This window comes from Triturus cristatus, chromosome 12 (genome assembly GCF_964204655.1).
Source record: "Triturus cristatus chromosome 12, aTriCri1.1, whole genome shotgun sequence".
Lineage (NCBI taxonomy): Eukaryota > Metazoa > Chordata > Amphibia > Caudata > Salamandridae > Triturus > Triturus cristatus.
In genome coordinates, this window is record NC_140595.1 from 608,856,297 (window position 1) to 608,875,531 (window position 19,235).

A 19,235-nucleotide genomic window follows, 5' to 3' on the forward strand; every position below is an offset into this window, starting at 1 on the left:
CCACCCATGCAACCACACACACCCAACCCCACACACAACCACACCCAACCACACATCCACAACCGCACCCACACAACCGCTCCCACACCCACCACTGCTCCCACACCCACCACCGCTACCACAACCGCTCCCACACACACACACCCACCCACCACCACACACCCACCCACAACCATACACACACACACAACCACACACACAACCACACCAAGCATTGGCATAGCCAATAGGTCTCGCCTTTGGGACCTTATATGTCATGTCCGAGGCCCTGACCGCTGCCCCTTTCATGGCCCCTGCAGCAGAGGTCGACCGCTGGAAACAGGCCGCCGTGCTGTTCCGCGAGATGCGGGACATTTGGAAGACTACCGCGGGAGCCAGGCAACTACTGGTCCCAGCGGCCTATGCTTCCGACGACGCGCGCGCCCCGGAAGTGACGTGGCGCGAGGTCCGGGCGGCTTCGTAATTGATGTTGTCAATAGGTGGACCCCATTGAGCAACGAACCGATCCCGAGAGGCCTCCGCGGGACCTGACATTATAAGTGTTCAGCCACGCAACAGTTGATGTGGTTGCACCAAGGATATTGTGCTGCATAACTAAATACTTAGAAGGTCCCAAAAGCGAGACCTATTGGCTATGCCAATGCTTGTTCCCCGTGGAGTTCGGGTCCCAGCGCACTGTTAACTTTAACCATATGGGTCTGCATGCCTGCACTTTACTCCGGTCCCCGCTAATTTAAATGCACCGCGGAGCTCTGGTCCCAGCATATCGTTCACCTTATCCACAAGTGTCTGTATGTCCGTAATTCACCCTGGTCCCCCGCGCTGACAGCTCACCGTTTACCACAGCCCCATGCGTCTGCAGCCTGCTAAGTTAACCGTTTATCAGAGCAATTTTGTGTACCTTTACACATACTGCACGCCTATTGAAGCAATCCTTGTCCATACAGTTTTTCACTAATCTGCACATTTGTTATTTTAACTGTGGCCCGTGCGTTTGTCTCAAGTGCCATGCACCTCCACTAGTACACTTATGGTTCATGCCTTTACCTATGTACCTCAATCTCTATGGGCTTTATAAATGCTACTGACCGCAGGCTAGGGCGTCACTGCTATGTGGTCCATGCTTACGCCGACTACAGACATAACTATAGGTCTCCTCTTGCGCGCAGCTCGCGCACTACTTAATGTTCAAGTCTGCTGTTAATTGGTTTCCACATTGTATGGGTTTTTGATTTTTTACACTTTTAAACATTCAATGTCTTTGTTCACATGCGCTCTAGCCTTTATCGCCCTTACTAGGCTCATGGTTATAGAGGTTACTAGACTTGCTTTCCTTGACCCACCGAGTTTTACGTGGTTTGTTAGAGCGCTGGAGCTTCTACAGGCACTTAATCTAATAATAATTTTTTTGGCAAGTACACCATACTACATACACTCATAGGACTGCGCTCTACAATGAGCCTCACCTATGCGCCCTAGGAATGTCGAGCCTTTATTTCTTCACTAGCTCTCGCTCATTCCTACCATTCTGGTTGTAGACACGCTCTAATTTTAATTATTTTTCTGGCGTTTTTTAGGATTCGCTTCAATCTTCTTTGACATACGCATCTGAGGATACATTTCATTTCTATACCCTATTGGTAAGCTAGTTTTATCTAGCTACAACAGATCTTTTTGCACACTGGCACTGGTCTAGAGGCAGCCGCACATATGGCGTCACTTTTTGAATGATTTTACTCACCTTTTGTTAATATCTGCTTGGCTCCAAGTATTACACACTCTTTTGCTCACTGGCAATAGTACTACTCACAAGATCTCACCCCCATGTAATCTTCACTCCTATTTTAACAGTTTTCACCTTTCGCTTTGCTCTCTTGTTCTTTACTCTCTATTAACCCCCTTTTCTATAAACGTACCTTTTTCACATGTTTACAATGTTTTTCGCGGTCTTACACCATTATTCTAAAATGTACCCATGTTGTATGCTATTACAGCCCTGAAGAAGCCCATGTTTGGGCGAAACGCGTTGGCTGGTTGTATCATATGAAGCACATCTGAGAATAAAAAGACCAGAAACGTTTATCTGCAAATCCCATTTATTGACGTGTTCTGCTGTACTTAATTGCCTGTGTCTATATATTGCCTCTCATCCAACCAATTCACATAGCTTTATTTATGGTCTACAAGCAGCAGATCATTTGAGGTGGGCAATATCACATACAATTTGTGAATAGTCCTGGTGGTGCAGTCATCTATTACCCAGCTGCTTTTTCTCCTTTCTTTTCAAGGTAGTGAACATGCTGGAAGTGCTCCTATGATTCGAAATAATGAATGATTGAAATAATTTAATAAAGCGCGGAATTACCCTAAGGTGTCTTAGCGTTACAAAAGGACCATAAAAACCTCCCGCTAGATGAAAAACAACTTTGTAGTCAGCCTAACTAACCGATTGGATAAAAAGCCAGGTCTTCAACTCAAAGTGAAGTGAGGTTCGAAAAATCAGGCGGTCATTGTAAAGTTGGGCGCCATATCACAATACGGAGGGGATGTGTGGGTGTTAGGTCTCAATGGGTATAAAGAGAGGTAAAGAAGACATTAAAATCAGGAGCACCAAGAGTTCAGCAGGCACAGCCTGAAAGGTCTAGTCAGTGCTAAAAAAGGAAAGAAAGGAAACCCGGTCCAGGCTGACATACGTTCCAAATGCATGCCAGTGTAGGACAGTAATAGCACCTCCAATTGCAGAAATAAATACATATGCAGGGTCGTGCCCTGTAACATAGAATATCTGGCCATCATTGTGAGATTAGGCGCCATATTAAAATGATGGGGAGATGCATGAATGATAGGTCTCAGTGGGTATAAAGAAAGGAGATTTAAAAAGGGAAGCACCGTGAAAGTTCAGCGGGCACAGCCTACATACCAGGGCCGGCGCTAAGCATGGGCAGTGTGGGCAGCTGCCCAGGGCCTCGCACTCTGCCTACCAGGATGGCGCCCCACACAATGGCAACACCCGACCAGTCCTCGTGTACCCCTGCCGATCAAAGTGAAGGAAATGCATCTCTTTACAATTGGGCTCATGCGAGGGGGCCCCCCACCTGGGGCCTCTAAGGAATGGTGTTGGAAGGCCTAGGGGAGGGGACACCTCTCGGGCTGCCCATTTAGAAACTCTGCAGGGTGCCCATTGTCAGCACTTTCGCCCACACAGGTTTAACTCAGCCCCCAAGCAATTCTCACACCTTCAGTCTGAAATGGGCTGCACAAGAGGTGCTTGGGTGGCTGAGAGGAGGAGCTGCAGCCCAGTTGGATTCTGCACAAAGCAGCTTCCCCGAGATCAGAAGGTGTCACTTATGTAAATTTCAGGGGCCTCGCAATTCCCTTTTGCCCAGGGCCCCGAAAATCCTAGGACCTGCCCTACTACATACTGTCAAGTCCGTGCTAAAACGAAGTTAGAAAACCCAGTACAGGCTGACATAAATCCCAACTGCACACGTATGTGCCGTCAGACGGTAAATGCACCTCCAATTGTATAAGTAAACATAACAAGAGTTGTGTCCTGGAATATAGAGCATACGACTATGCGGGGTACAGAAGCCACATCTGGATCAGGTACATGGAATGCCTCGAAAGGCAATAACGAAGCCTCCCATAGTAGTTGGCGAGAACACCCATTATGCAGTTCTACATGGATATGTGGAAATGGGATTATACAAACATAGATCAAGCAACAACAGAAGGACTCACTAATTTGCACATCGGCTGAAGGATGCATAAATAGACACACCAGAGATTGTCGAGCAACTACGGATGTCGCAGAAACCAAACTGTGGGGTAAACACAGGTAATTAGTCCCCAAGGAGCCAGTGATGTATTTCAGTATCTTTGTTTAGTCCTTATTTGGCTGTCTGATATTTAATTATCAGTTCACTTTCCCTTCTGCAGAGTCGTCGCTCCCTATTACCTCCTCTAGGTAGTTTGACAATGGGCTCAATCCCTGCAAAGAAAAAGGTTTCATTGTGTGAATGGATATTGTGGAAGTGTTCAATTAAGGGATGCCCAGAATCTCCTTGGATTCTGGTGCGAAATGGTCTCACTGTACTAACAATGTATGGTAGGTTGCAAGGACAGAGGATGATATAGACAGTGCATTTGCTAATACAGTCAATCCAGGTTTGAATTTTTATTGTCGGCCCAGTTGGTAGGGTGAAGTTTTGTGATTTGCTGAGCCCTAGTTTGCAAATGTTGCAGTTGTGACACCGGTGGTCTGTCTAGGAATGTTGATTTTGAGGTTCTCTCGTCAACGAATTCAGACTTGCACAGTAGGCGATGCAGGTCCCGTGCTCTTTTGAAGCCAAAAACTGGATTGGTTTTGATGCAGTGAGATATGCTGGGGTTCTGTATTAGTCAGTTCCAATGGCGTTGCAGAGTTCTTCTGATGTATTGTTGACCATTGTGAAAGTCGGTCATAAAACGCACAGCATCATGACTGGGTTGCAAGCTTTGGCTTTTGGTTTCAGAATTTTGACTAAGTTTCTTTTTCTTGATTTCCTTCATGGCTTTCTGTAAACGGTTATGGCAGTAGCCACGAGATTCCAGGCGCAAAATCATCTCCATACTTTTTTGTTAGAAATAGGTCTTCCTCAATACAGTTATGTTTAAGACGTATAATTGATAAGCCAGCCACCTAGGTACAGAAAGATGTAAATGGCATTTCTGTGGCAATGCAATGCCAAACTCTCCATGAACTTCCTTGGAGTAGGAGGGACCTGGAAGGCACAACTCTGAACTGGTAGTACTGTTGACTTACCACAAAGCGCAGGTATCGGTGGGTGTTGGATGTATAGGGAAGTGCAAGTAGGTCTCTTAAGTTGAAGGCCAGCAGGACATCCTCTTGCAGGAGCTGCAGGATAATGTCCTGCAGTGTGGTCATATAGAAGTACTCGACCGAATTTAATGATTTAACAGTCAGAGGTTTAAGATTGGCCATGGGGTACCATCCTTTTTGAGGATCAAGTAGGGAGACGACACACTGTTGCTATGCTGGTACGGGGGCACAACCTTGATGGCCTACTTGGCCAAGTAGCGCCAGTTCTTTCTCCTTGAGCAGCCGAAGATGGTCACAAGTAAGGAAGTGGCATAGAGGTGGAATGTCTGGTGGGATGGAAGGCAAGGCTGTACCCCTCTCCTGTACCACAAGAGCACTCATTTGTCAGAGGTATCTCCCTCCCACTGGGGGGAGGAAAAACCCAGTCTTCCCCCGACAGGTGTTATGTGGTCAGTGAGGAATGAGGAAAGTCATTGTTTGAAGGCAGAGGTGCCTGATTGAAGCAACCACGCCACTTACCTCATCTGTTGCGCCGCATTCACCTCTGCCAAATAAATGTCTTGGAGGGTTGTGTGTCCTGAAAGACTGCTGTTGGTGATGATGGCCCTGTCTCCAGGTAGATGATGGTGTTTTGGCACAAATGCTGGTTCTTATGGAAAGTAGAACTGGGTGTTGATGTCTGAAAGTCACCCATTGCTTTTGCGGTGTCCTTCTTAATCTTCTCTTACATCTCATTGACCTGTGGGCCAAAAAGCTGTTCCCCTATCGAAGGGCACATTAAGTAAGTGTTGTTGCACTTATGGACAGAAGCGAGAAATCCGGAGCCAAGCATAAAGCCGTAAAAGGATGAACAAGTTACTTGCCTTCAGTAACGATTTATCTGTAAGAGACATAGATTAGTTATGGATTCCTAACCTAAGAATGACCCCCTGGCATCAGACTGGATCCCTAGAATTTTTTCATCAGCAGTATCCCTGCACCTCGATAGGTGGCGTCGGTCGACTACGTGTTCGTCGTTGGCGTCGTGGTCGCCGGAATGACGTCGCGGTATCTACTTAGACGCTGCCCTCGCATGCTGACATCAGTTCTTTACACGACATTCCACGCCAGAAACGCAGAACCATGCAAGACACTGACTACTGGTGCACAATGGTGCACAAAAAACTAGGGTCCTGAAAGGAAGTCCCTTACCCTGAAAGTCGGTTCGCAGAAAGGAGAGGCTGGGTAGGGCATTGAGGAATCCATAACAAATCTATGTCTCTTACAGATATATCGTTACCAAAGGTAAGTAACTTGTTAATCTGAAAGAGACTATTAGTTATGGATTCCTCACCTTCGAATAGATACCCCAGCAATACCAACCCCGGTGGTGGGACTTCGAACCAAGTTCACACAAGAAAGTCCTGGGGAACTGAACGGCCCTAGAAGCCGTCTCCCCGGACTTGGTTGTCCAGGCAGTAGTGTTTGGTAAACGTGTGCAGCGAAGCCCACGTAGCTGCCTGGCAGATGTCAAGAAGGGGTGTTGGAGCCGGCCTCGTGGCGTGGTCCTGTTCCCCCTCGCCAAGCCGCACGAGGTCCCCTGCACCTCGGGGCTCCTCCATTTTGGATTGTACGTGACTCTGCGCACCAGCCTACGTGACCCCGCTCAACCCGGCCTCGGCCCCCAGCAAGCCCCGACATCAAGGCACCAACAACTGGCCAGGGGGTACCACGTGAACACTTCCCCACTCCTGGCGGAGGGCAGTATCGATGGGACCCCCAACCGTCCTCCCACACCTAGGTGCGATCGCCCCACAGTTCTCCTGGGCCTGGCGCCTCTCCTGCTGAGCGTCTGGCCGCTCCCGACCCGGCCTCTCCGCCCCCCCCCGGGCGCAAGGGTCCGGACATCAAAGGGCTCCAGACCTATATCTGGGGCGACCTTGCAACAGGACAGCAGTTGTATCCCGGAGTCAAGAGCCCTGCTGATCGGATCGCGGCTGACCCTACGGAGAAAGACTCATCCTGGAACCACGCTCTGAGCCCTGCTGACTACGTCGCGGCTCCACCGTGCTTAAAGACCTTCACGAACCTTTGGGGCCCTGCTGACGCTGTCGCGGCCCGACCTTGTTGAACTTACCATCAGAGCCCAGCTGACCTCGTCGCGGCTCGACCGAAGCGGACCTACCACCAGAGCCCTGCTGACTGTGTCGCGGCTCGACCCAAGCGGAACTACCACCCGAGCCCTGCAGACACCGTCGCGGCTCTCCACGTCCGAGCTGCTTTGAGACCAGCACCTGCCGCTCCGATCCCCGGAGCCACCTTCGGCCTAACTCAAGGTCTGGCGCAGAGCTTCCCCGTACCAGGCTGGTACTAAGACTGTCCCGCTACCCTGTCCCTACAAAGACATTGAGACTCTTTCTGGATCTCTCGATCCCCCTGTAAATATTTCGAATATACTACTATTGATAAAGTACCTAGATAAGCAACTGATACGGAGTCCTGTGTGGTGGTGTTACTGGGTCTAGTACGATCATAGGAGAAAGACCTCTCCTAGGAGGCTTCTCAGCGGCGCCCGGCTATAACTTTGCGGTAGGAAGGTGCCCCGGAGTGGCCCCCCTGAACCCCCGGTGGTCCTCCCTCCAACAAGGGGGACTCCACGTCCCAAAGCAGTAGTGGCTGCCATCACCCTGGTGGAACGGGCACGCAACCCCACTGGAGGTTCCTTTTTCGCTAAGGAATAGCAGATTTTGATGCAAAGAACGACAAATCGGGAGATGGTCCATTTTTGCACAGCCCAACCTTTCTTGGTGCCTACATAACTAACAAGGAGCTTGTCATCCCCCCGGAATTGTTTTGTGCGATCCAGATAGAATGAAAGCGCACATTTTGGATCCAGACAGTGGAGCCTCTCTTCCTCTTTAGAAGGATGCAGAGGCGGAAAGAAGGTGGGCAAAGTGATGCTGTCCTATGTGGAAAGAGGTAACCACTTTGGGAAGGAAAGAAGGCGTAGTGTGAAGGACAACTTTGTCTGGATGAACAGCTAGGAAAGTAAGTTTAGAAGACAGGGCTTGAAGCTCACTCCCCCTGCAAGCAGAGGTGATGGCAACCAGAAAGGCAGTTGTAAGGGTCAGATGTCCGACAGGACAGTTATGTAGCGGCTCAAAAGGAACGCACATAAGATAAGTGAGACCCAGGTTCAAGTCCCACTGGGGCATTACAAAAGGGGTTGGAGGAAACAAGTGAGTAATGCCCTTAAGGAAGCGATTTACAATAGGGGACTTGAAATGTGAAGGCTGGTCAGGCAGCCGAAGGAAGGACTAAATGGCCGAAAGATAGTCTTTGAGAGTGACCAGAGCAGAGCCTTGCTGGGCCAAAGAAAGAATAAAGAGGAGAACCTCTGATAGGGGGGCAGAAAGGAGATCCATAGCCTTTGCTGCGCACCATGCCACAAACTTGTTCCATCTACAGGCGTATACTGTTTTGGAAGAGGAACGCTTGGCTGCCAAGATAACATTACAGACTGCAAGGAGGAAGGTCGAAAGCTGTCAAATGTCGCTGCTCAATCTCCACGCAAGGAGGTGGAGGCTGGACAGGTTCAGGTGGAGGACCGTCCCCTGCTGCTGCGACAGAAGATCCTCCCGAAGAGGCAGTCTGATCAGAGGATCGATGGCCATGTGCAATAGCTCGGGATACCAGACTCTTCGTGCCCAATCCGGTGCCACAAGAATGACTTGGGCCCGGTCGCACTTGATCTTCTTCAGCACTCTGGGCAGAAGTGGTATAGGCGGAAAGGCGTATAGAAGACAGCAACTCAACTCGCGACAAAAAGCGTTGCCTAGCGAGTGCCGCCTTGGAAATTCCAACGAGCAGAACTGCTGACATTGCGCGTTCTATTCAGTGGCGAATAGTTCTAACCAAGGCTCTCCCCACTGCTGAAGGAGACCTTGCACCAACTATGAGTGAAGACGCCATTCGTGATCCATCATGCACCTGAGCTCGTCCGCCCTGGCGTTCAGAGAACCTGCCAGGTGTTGAACCACCAGGGATATGCCCCGATGTTCCAGCCATGTCCAAAGGCGGAGAGCCTCCTGACATAGGGTCCACGACCCCACCCGCCTTGTTTGTTGCAGTACCACATGGCGGTGGTGTTGTCCGTGTACACCTGCACTACTCTTCCACTGACAGAGGAAAGGAATGCCTTTAGTGCAAGATGTATCGCCAGAAGCTCCAGAAGGTTGATATGGAGCCCAGACTCCGCCAGAGACCTCTGATCTCTGCCTCTCCCATGTGGCCGCCCCACCCCAGCAGTGATGCATCGGTCAGGACTGTGAACTTTGGTTGAAGAAAGGAGAGGGACCTGCCACTGACCCAATATAGTAATTAAATAAATAAATATATATATATATATATATATATATATATATATATATATATATATACACATACACATACATATATATATCATCTACTGGCGGTCCCCAGTAGATAGTTATAGTTAGGACCGTGTTTCCATAGGAAATCTGAAAATTCTATTTTGAATAACTTTGGCGCCGGTTGATGAATCCTCGCGAAATTTTCAAAACTAATGGGGCGCTCCGCTCAGCTCCTACCCTGAAAGTCTCGGGGTGATTCGTCAAGCGGGGGCCGAGAAAAAAGGGGGGTCCCAAAACGCGTTTTCCCCATGTTATTTTCCATAGGACCTTTAGTCGAAGGTACAGCCCGAACGGCTGAACAGAATTACTTGAAATTTGGCAGAGAGGTAGTCCTCAGGTTAGGCATGTGCCTTTTGCATATATGGAGTCAATCTGTACAGTTCCTGACAAAACTGCAGTTAAAAGTACATAAATATCTATAGCCGCGCACCGTGCGCAAGCGTAATTCTGATTGGTGGTTACATGTCAGTCAACATTCGAATCGGTCAAAATCAGGAAGTGCCATTTTGTTTGTTTTGGGTGCGACACTGAAAAAGAGAGGTGGCGAACGTGAAAAGGGGGCAGGGTAGAGAGGTCCTGACCCCCTAGCCTTTGTCAGGGGGTACCTGAAGGACCCCGTAGGGTGAAAACAACTTTTTTTTTTTTTTAAATCGCGGGGTGCGCGCACGGTGAAAAACCTTTAAAAAAAATACATAATAATACATACATAACTTAGCATTTAAAAAACCTTGCAAATTCACTTAAAAAACCATAGGTTTCACACATGTTATAGTTAGGTGGACATTTCACTCGTAAAAACCAATGAAATTCCCCCGTTACAGTTAGTTCAGATAACTATAACTCGCGCGAGCGCCACTCTATCACAGGGATGATGTCATGAGTGATGCCACTGACCATGTCATGAGTGATGTAATATGTGACGACATAAGCAGTGGATTGCGGGCGCGCGAGTTATAGTTATCTGAACTAACTATAACGGGGGAATTTCATTGGTTTTTTACGAGTGAAATGTCCACCTAACTATAACATGTGTGAATGTGAATATATATATATATATAAAATAAGTAACCACATGTTGAGAAAACAGACCTACCGTGACATTAACGCTTTGAAGTGTTTTTTCTATGTTTATGCACCACGTGGTGGCAACACCCCATTCACTGTAAAGCATTTAATAATGATGACAAATGTGTTTCAAGCTGACTTGTGAGCAAGGGCTTCTGAAGCCCGAAATGCGTCAGGTTCGAGGTTCAGAAGAATAAAAACTCTATTCGACCTCATTTCGTTGGGTTCGCGACTCTGTTCGCCATTGCTGTGGAGGTGCAGATATATATATATATATATATATATATATATATATTCACTGAAAAAACCATAGGTTTCACACACGTTATAGTTAGGAATTAGCATTTAAAAACCTTGCAAATTCACTTAAAAAACCATAGGTTTCACACAAGTTATAGTTAGCTGTACATTTCACTCGTAAAAAACCAATGAAATTCCACGTTATAGTTAGATCAGGTAACTATAACTCGCGCGCCCGCAATCCACTGCTCATGACGTCACATATTACATCACTCATGACATGGTCAGTGGCATCACTCATGAGATCACTGATGACATCATCCTTTTGATAGAGTGGCGGTCGCGCAAGTTATAGTTACCTGATCTAACTATAACGTGGAATTTAATTGGTTTTTTACGAGTGAAATGTACAGCTAACTATAACTTGTGTGAAACCTATGGTTTTTTTAAGTGAATTTGCAAGGTTTTTTAAATGCTAATTCCTAACTATAACGTGTGTGAAACCTATGGTTTTTTCAGTGAATTTGTACGGTTTTTTAAATGCTAAGTTATGTATTAATTTTTAATTTTTGCGCGCACCGTTTTTCTCTCCCTTGGGGGTCCTTAGATTTATATATTAAATGTGATTGTTAATTCTTTTTTTTTTTTTTTCTTACCGTACGCGTACGGTAAGCTTACCGTACGCGCACTCCGCGATTTTTTTTTAAAATTATTAAATTTATTTTTCATACTTTTTGGTCCTTCGTGAACCCCCTGACGAACGCTAGGGGGTCTGCAACTCTCTTCGTTGCCCCCTTTTCATGTTATCAACCTTTGTTTTTCAGTGCGAGAGACAGAAAATGGCGGCCGATACTTTCTGATTTCGACCGATTCGAATGTTTACAGTCATGTAACCACCAATCAGAAAAGCTCGCGCACGGCACCGTACGTGTACGGTAAGCTTACCGTAAGCGCACGGAGCGCGCTTACAGATATATATATTGATTTAAATGCTATTTTCTCAGGACCTACTGAACAGATTTACACCAGACCTGCAAAAGGCACATCCCTGACCTGAGGACTACCTCTCTGCCCAATTTCAAGTAATTCTGTTCAGCCGTTCGGGCTGTAGCTCGGACTAAAGGTCCTATGGGAAAATGCATGGGGAAAACGCGTTTTGGGACCCCCCTTTTTTCTCAGCCCCCGCTTGACGAATCCCCCCGAGACTTTCAGGGTAGGAGCGGAGCGTAGCGCCCCATTAGTTTTGAAAAATTCGCGAGGATTCGTCAACCGGCGCCAAAGTTATTCCAAATAGAATGTTGCGGATTTCCTATGGAAACACGGTCCTAACTATAACTATCTACTGGCGACCGCCAGTAGATAATATATATATATATATATATGTCAAAGTAATGTTCTAATTGGGAATATTAATATCTTGCCTTACTTTAAAAAACAAAAGCTTAGAAAAAAGGATTAAAGGGACTGAAAATGTCAGTTAAAGCATACCATTAAATTTTTTTTTTTACCAGTTATCGTTATCTCAAATAACTATAACTCGTGTCTTAAAGGAACTATAACTCGAGGCATCGCCATGCCCTGCTACTTACCTCACATATTACATCACTCATTACATTTTCTATGACATCACTGATAACATCACTGTAAGATCTGAAACAACATCATTGATAACACTGTGCATGGTGGGAGCACAAGTTATAGTTAGTTTAGGGCATGAGTTTTGGTTACTTGAGCTAACTATAACTGGTGAATTTCATGGTTTTGTTATAAAAATGGTATGTTTTAACTGACCTTTTCCCCCAACTATAACATCCCTTTAAATTGGCTTTTTTCAGGGATATATATATATATATATATATATATATATATATATATATATATATATATATATATATATATATATATTATCTACTGGCGGTCGCCAGTAGATAGTTATAGTTAGGACCGTGTTTCCATAGGAAATCCGCAACATTCTATTTGGAATAACTTTGGCGCCGATTGACGAATCCTCGCGAAATTTTCAAAATAGGTGGGGCGCTCCGCTCCGCTCCTTCCCTGAAAGTCTCGGGGGGATTAGTCAAGTGGGGGCTGAGAAAAAGGGGGGGGGTCCCAAAACGCATTTTCCCCATGCATTTTTCCATAGGACCTTTAGTCCAAGCTACAGCCCGAACGGCTGAACAGAATTACTTGAAATTTGGCAGAGAGGTAGTCCTCAGTTCAGGGATGTGCCTTTTGGAGGTCTGGTGTAAATCTGTTCATTAGTTCCTGAGAAAATTGCAGTTAAAAGCATATATATATCTATAAGCGCGCACCGTGCGCGTACGGTAAGCATACCGTACGCGCACGGTGACGTGCGCGAGCGCAATTCTGATTGGTTGTTAGATGTCAGTAAACATTCGAATCGGTCGAAATCAGGAAGTGTCGGCCGCCATTTTGTCTCTCGCAGTCTGAGGCAATGAAAAACAAAGGGGGAAAACGTGAGAAGGGGGCAGGATGGACAGGTCCTGACCCCCTAGCCTTTGTCAGGGGGTCACTGAAGGACCCCCAAGGGTAAAAAAAATTTTTTTTTGTTTTGTGAAAAATCGCGGGGTGCGCGCACGGTACGCGCACGGCACGAACAACGCATCGTGGGCGCTTGGTACGTGAAGCGCACCAAGCGCCCACAGCGCGCGCACCATGCGCGTACGGTACGCGCACGGTGAAAAAAAAAATACATAACTTAGCATTTAATAAACCGTACAAATTCACTGAAAAAACCATAGGTTTCACACACGTTATAGTTAGGGATTAGCATTTAAAAAATCTTGCAAATTCACTTAAAAAACCATAGGTTTCACACATGTTATAGTTAGCTGGACATTTCACTCGTGAAAAACCATTGAAATTCCCCCGTTATAGTTAGTGCAGGCAACTATAACTCACGCGACCGCAATCCTCTGCTGATGACGTCAGATATTACATCACTGATGACATGTGTCTTTCTGAAAAAAAATATTTGTAATATATGTATAAATAAAAATTAATGGAAGAAGACATGGGTAAATAAGTGTCTAATACAGTGATGTAATATCTGAAGTCATCAGCAGAGGATTGCGGTCGCGTGAATTATAGTTGCCTGCACTAAATATAATGGGGGAATTTCAATGGTTTTTCACGAGTGAAATGTCCAGCTAACTATAACATGTGTGAAACCTATGGTTTTTTAAGTGAATTTGCAAGGTTTTTTAAATGCTAATTCCTAACTAAAACGTGTGTGAAACCTATGGTTTTTTCAGTGAATATATATATATATATATATATATATATATATATATATATATATATATATATATATATTTATGTATGTGTGTAGGGAGAGAGAAAGAGAGGGAGATAGAATGTGTCTACATGCGTCATTCAGTTAACACTTAGAACACAAACAAGACTAGTACAAGCAATGAAGTTCATGAGTCACTGAAACAGCTGACTTCTCTTACCGTCCATTTCTACTAGCAATTGATTTAGGGTGTTCTCTTGCTCACTTTGACCCCCAAAATTTCCACGGCCACGTTTTCTGCCGACAGCATCAATCTCATCAATGAACAGGATGCATGGAGCATTCTTGCGGGCCATTGCAAACATATCACGGACCTGCACATAAGGATGCAATCATAAATCCACTTAAATTAAAAAGCTTTTTTATCTGACATAACTAGAGTTCGAGTTATTTTCTTACAGTAGCATGCTTGATTTACTCCCTCTGACATGGTGGGAGTAAACATGAAATCAACAGTGTTGGAATACATACTTCTAAAACAGCATTGCATGTAGCCTGCCCACTTCAGTGTTTGGTCTACTAGGCAAGGTTTTCGTACTACTTTCAAAAATGTCCACTATTGCTCAGATATACATACCACATGGGTGTGAGGAATAACAGAGCCTCAATAAAGAGAAGGAGTCTAATCTAAATCCTTGAAAGAGGTCAATGCCGGAGAGACACAGTCATGGGTAAGCTACCTTTTTCTTCTCCAGCAAGGGATCATTCATCGATTCATATGCTGAAGACTGGGAAGCAGAACAAAAGAACACTTGAAGGGGGGAATTTGACTCACCTTATTAGACAAGGCTAATGAACAACCAGGAATGGTCTGGAAGTCCAGGTAGCAGACATTGTCTCAGGCTGATAACTCTAGTGCCGGGAAATTACCATTGGAAGCAGCTGATCATACTATACAAATAGTTTTTCATACATTCATTGAGAACATATGGCATGATTTTTATGTAGCTGCTTACCATAGTTCTCAAATTAACACAGAAGTAAAAGCTCCATCATTACCGCCATACTATGTTGGAATGTGCTTTGACCTTCCTTAAAAATTGGTCTCACAAATTTCTTTAAGGCAGGTGCGACGATTGCTTGGATTCAGTATGCTAAACTGTGTTTGAATAGAGCGTGCCACTTTTTGTAGTGTCCATTAGAGAAAAGGTAAGTTTAATTTTATTTGATAAAGTGGTGATTAGTTTTCAGGAATACTTTGTCTTTATGAAACCGGAGAGGAGGTTCAATGGAAAAGAAGTCTTGGTTCCACACTACTTAACTATAACTCATGCCTTTTCCATGCATGGCTTATACCGTTTTATATTATCTCAATTAATACCAAGCAAATTAGTAGTATTTACAAAAGCAGTTTTGACATCGCAAATCAAATCTTTGTGAGAACACAGAGCATGGTAGAGTGGCAAATTATAGTTAATGTAGTGTGGCTACCGAGGTGAATACACGGTGTATGAAGGTGAACCAGTTACAATAATATGAAGGTGTGGCATAAGTTATAAGTTAAAGGTACAAGTTTATAAATTTTCTTTCTGTGGTTAATATTTGGTTTGCATATAAAGAATAAACAGAGTTTTATTAAGTTAAAGGTAGTGTGTAAATGACATTTAAGGTAGAACTATAATTTAAGAATTTGTAATGTGTATGTATTATAAATTAGGCTTGTATAGAAAGAATAAAGAAAATGCTACTTACCCAGTATGCATCTGTTCTTGGCTTAGAGAGCTGTAGAGTCACTTGCTGTGCATAGCCTGCCATCTAGTGTTGGGTCTGGATGTAAGAGATGTCTATATCTATATATATATCTATCTATATCTATATCTATCTATATCTATATCTATATCTATCTATATCTAAGTAAGATGTAACTGCAACAGTTCTAGGTAGCCGGGGAGGCGGGTGGGCGCATGTTACTCTACTGCTCTACATGCCAAGAACAGATGAATACTGGGTAAGTAGCATTTTCCGTTTGAGGTATGTGAGCTGTAGATCACATGCTGTGCATAGACTAAAAAGCAGTTATCTCCCAAAGCGGTGGCTAACCTGTAGCTGTTGCAGTGGTCTGAAATAGTGTACGTAAAACTGCTTGGCCCACACTAGCTTGCTGTCTTGCTAACACCTCTGTGAGGTGTAGACCATGTTGCTGCTTTGCATATATCATCTATGGGTATATTTCCTAAGAATGCCGTAGAGGCCCCCAGTTTGGGTGTGGAGTGCGCTCTAGGGGGATTGTTAAAGTTCTTTTTGCTTTTGCATAGCATATTTGAATGCACTTAACTATCCACCTTGCAATGCCTGAGTTTGATATAGGATTGCCTTTATGTGATGGAGCAAAAGCGACAAATAGTTGTTTTGTTTTGCGGAAAGGTTTTGTCCTTTCTATATAGTAAAGAATAGCTCTTTTCACATCTATAGTGTGTAAAGCACGCTCTGCCACAGAATCTGGTTGAGGGAAGAACACAGGCAACTCTCAACAGATTAGTGACGCAGAAATTACTTTTGGTAGAAATTTAGGGTTGGTCCGCAGAACAACTTTGTTTTGGTGTATTTGTAAGAATGGTTCTTCTATGGTTAGTGCCTGAAGCTCACCCACTCCCCTCAGAGATGTGATAGCTATGAGGAAAGCTATCTTCCCAGTAGGAAATTGTATTTCACGTTCATACAATGGTTCAAAGGGTGGATCCATTAGCCTGATGAGGACAATGTTGAGACACTACACTGGAGCAGATAGAAGTCTTGGAGGAATGATTCTTTTAAGTCCCTCCATAAATGCTTTGATGACAGGCACTCTAAAAAGAGACTGATGTTGTCTATTCTGTAGGTATACAGCTATTGCAGCAAGATGTAAGCGAATGGAAGAGTACGCTAAATTGGAACTGTCAAGAATTCCTGTCATGCGAGGGGAGGAAAACGGTAACCAGCGAAAACGGACTACATCTCCCAGGATGCTTAGCGGTTGAGAGGTTATGTAAACAGAAGAGCAGTGTTCCGGAGTGGTGCTCCAGTAAGGCAAGAACGGAGGTAGGTCGAGTCATTACTCCCTGGGCCGTGTCTTGCCCCATCGTCACCTGTGAAGGACCCGGAAGCTCTACCGGATAACCATTGAGCTTCGCTTTTTGACTCGGCTGAGTCAAAGCGCTGTGGCGCTTTTGCTGGTTGGAGTCGTAACTCCCAGCCCGACCAGAGATACAGGGACTGCCAGCTGTAACGCACACCAGGAGGTGTTTGCCGCGTTACAGACTCGGAAGTCCACGGGATCGATCGAGCGGCTGCTCTCGGTTCAGTCTTCTTTGCTTGTGATTGGGGTATCGGTGACGTATCACCAGGAGGTGACTCCGCGTCCCGGTGCAGTCTGAGGAAGAGGTTGAGCGGCTGCTCCCTTCAGGTAGAGACCCCGGCTGTGTGTTTCCCTGACTCCTCGATTCTCCCCAACACTCTTCGTGCCCCTCACAGCCTACCGATTGGCATTGTCGGCCATTTCATTTCTGCCCTCTGTTGGCATACGCCGGGATCGGCGTATATGCAGAGGACGGTTAGGACCATCCGTGCTGTGGGCTGGTAACGTACTTAGCCTGGAGGATTCCAGTGACTATAACCTTTGTTTATTCCTTGTATTATTTTTGCCTTCATTAAAATAACTAAACCTTCACAAGTGGTTGCGTTCTCATTATCGTGTCTGTTAAACGATCCTGAGACGTTCAGGGCGTTACAAAATATCCGACCGTCCAAGTCTCCGGCCGCCTCGCCACTCTTCTTCATCCCGAAGGCTAATGGGGAGCTGAGAGCCTGTGTGGACTTTAGGGCATTGAATGCGATAACCGTAAAGAATCGGTACCCCTTGCCTCTCATCAGTGTACTTCTGGAACAGGTCAAGAAAGCTCGTATCTACACCAAGTTGGATTTGAAAGGGGCATACCATCTGGTGCGCATGAGGGACGGAGACGAGTGGAAGACCGCCTTTAAGACCAGGTTCGGCCTTTTTGAGTACCTCGTCATGCCGTTCGGTCTGTGCAACGCCCCGGCAGCCTTTCAGTACTTTTTGAATGAGGTATTCAGAGAGGAGTTGGATATCTACGTGGTCGTATATATCGACGACATCCTCATCTATTCGTCCAGTGTGGAGGAGCACGTACACCACGTCAAAGCTGTGCTCCAAAAGCTGAGGGAAAACATGCTGTTTTGTAAACTCAGCAAGTGTGACTTCCACGTCACATCCGTGGAATTCCTCGGAGTGATGCTGAGTCCAGAGGGACAGGAGATGGCGGAACGAAAGATCAAGGCGGTGAAAGAATGGCCGGTGCCCCAAAGCGTGAAGGACGTCCAAAGTTTCATTGGCTTCGCCAACTTTTACAGGCGGTTTATAGATGGATTTTCAGGATTGGTGGCCCCAATCACACAGCTACTGAGGAAGTCCAAGGAGTTTGTCTGGTCCCCTGAAGCGAACACAGCCTTTGAGGCCCTGAAAAGCACCTTTGGTAAGGCGCCGGTGTTGGCTCACCCCGATCCGGATCTCCCCTATGTGGTGGAAGCGGACGCATCGGATGTGGCGCTGGGGGCTATCTTGTCCCAACGCAACCACGACACAGGGGTGCTTCATCCCGTTGCGTACATGTCCCGCAAACTCAACGACGCCGAACGCAACTACCATATTGCGGAGAAGGAGCTTCTCGCAATCAAGGACGCCTTCACCGAATGGAGGCATTGGTTGATGGGGGCAAGACATGTGGTATCGGTGTACACGGACCATCGGAACCTACAGTTCATGACGGCCGCAAGACACCTTTCTCCCAGACAGCTGCGGTGGATGATCTTCTTTGCGGGTTTCAACTTCCGCATCACATATCGGCCGGGGACGGAAAACCGGAAGGCAGACGCCCTGTCCCGTCAATCTGCAGTTAAGGAACCATTGCCTGCGACCGAGCATTCCATCATTTCCCCGAGGATGGTAGTGGGGGTTATCCAACCGGATACTTTCCTGAGGGGAATAAAGAGAGGGATCAGGTCATTCGCATGGCGGAGGTGGCTCCTCAGTCACAGAGAATGGCAGCTGAAGGACGGGATACCCCTGAAGGGCAGGTGCCTATTGATACCCACGCCTAGGCTAAGGAAACAAGCATTCATCTGGTGCCATGACTCTCCATGCGCAGGTCATTTGGGCTTTGAAAAAACGGTGGCTAGCATGGGACGGCATTTCTGGTGGCCAACCATGAGAGTGGATGTCAGGAGGTGGGGACAGGAGTGTCCTACGTGTGCTACCATGAAGGCCGACCATGGCCGAACCCAAGGGCTCTTACATCCACTTCCGACCCCGGATAGACCATGGGATAGCATATCACTGGACTTCGTGGTGGGCCTACCGGTAGACCAGGGGATGACGGCAATA

The 19,235-nt window shown here is 46.1% G+C and overlaps 1 protein-coding gene across 1 annotated transcript in view; it reads right to left on the minus strand.

The window, feature by feature from the left end:
- LOC146776379 (mitochondrial inner membrane m-AAA protease component AFG3L1-like) overlaps positions 1-19,235 on the minus strand; it is a 327,798-nt gene that overhangs the window by 112,496 nt on the left and 196,067 nt on the right. The window contains exon 10 of the mRNA XM_085639724.1: positions 14,016-14,169. Coding sequence (XP_085495850.1) covers positions 14,016-14,169 — 154 coding nt within the window. The remainder of the gene's footprint in view (positions 1-14,015; positions 14,170-19,235) is intronic.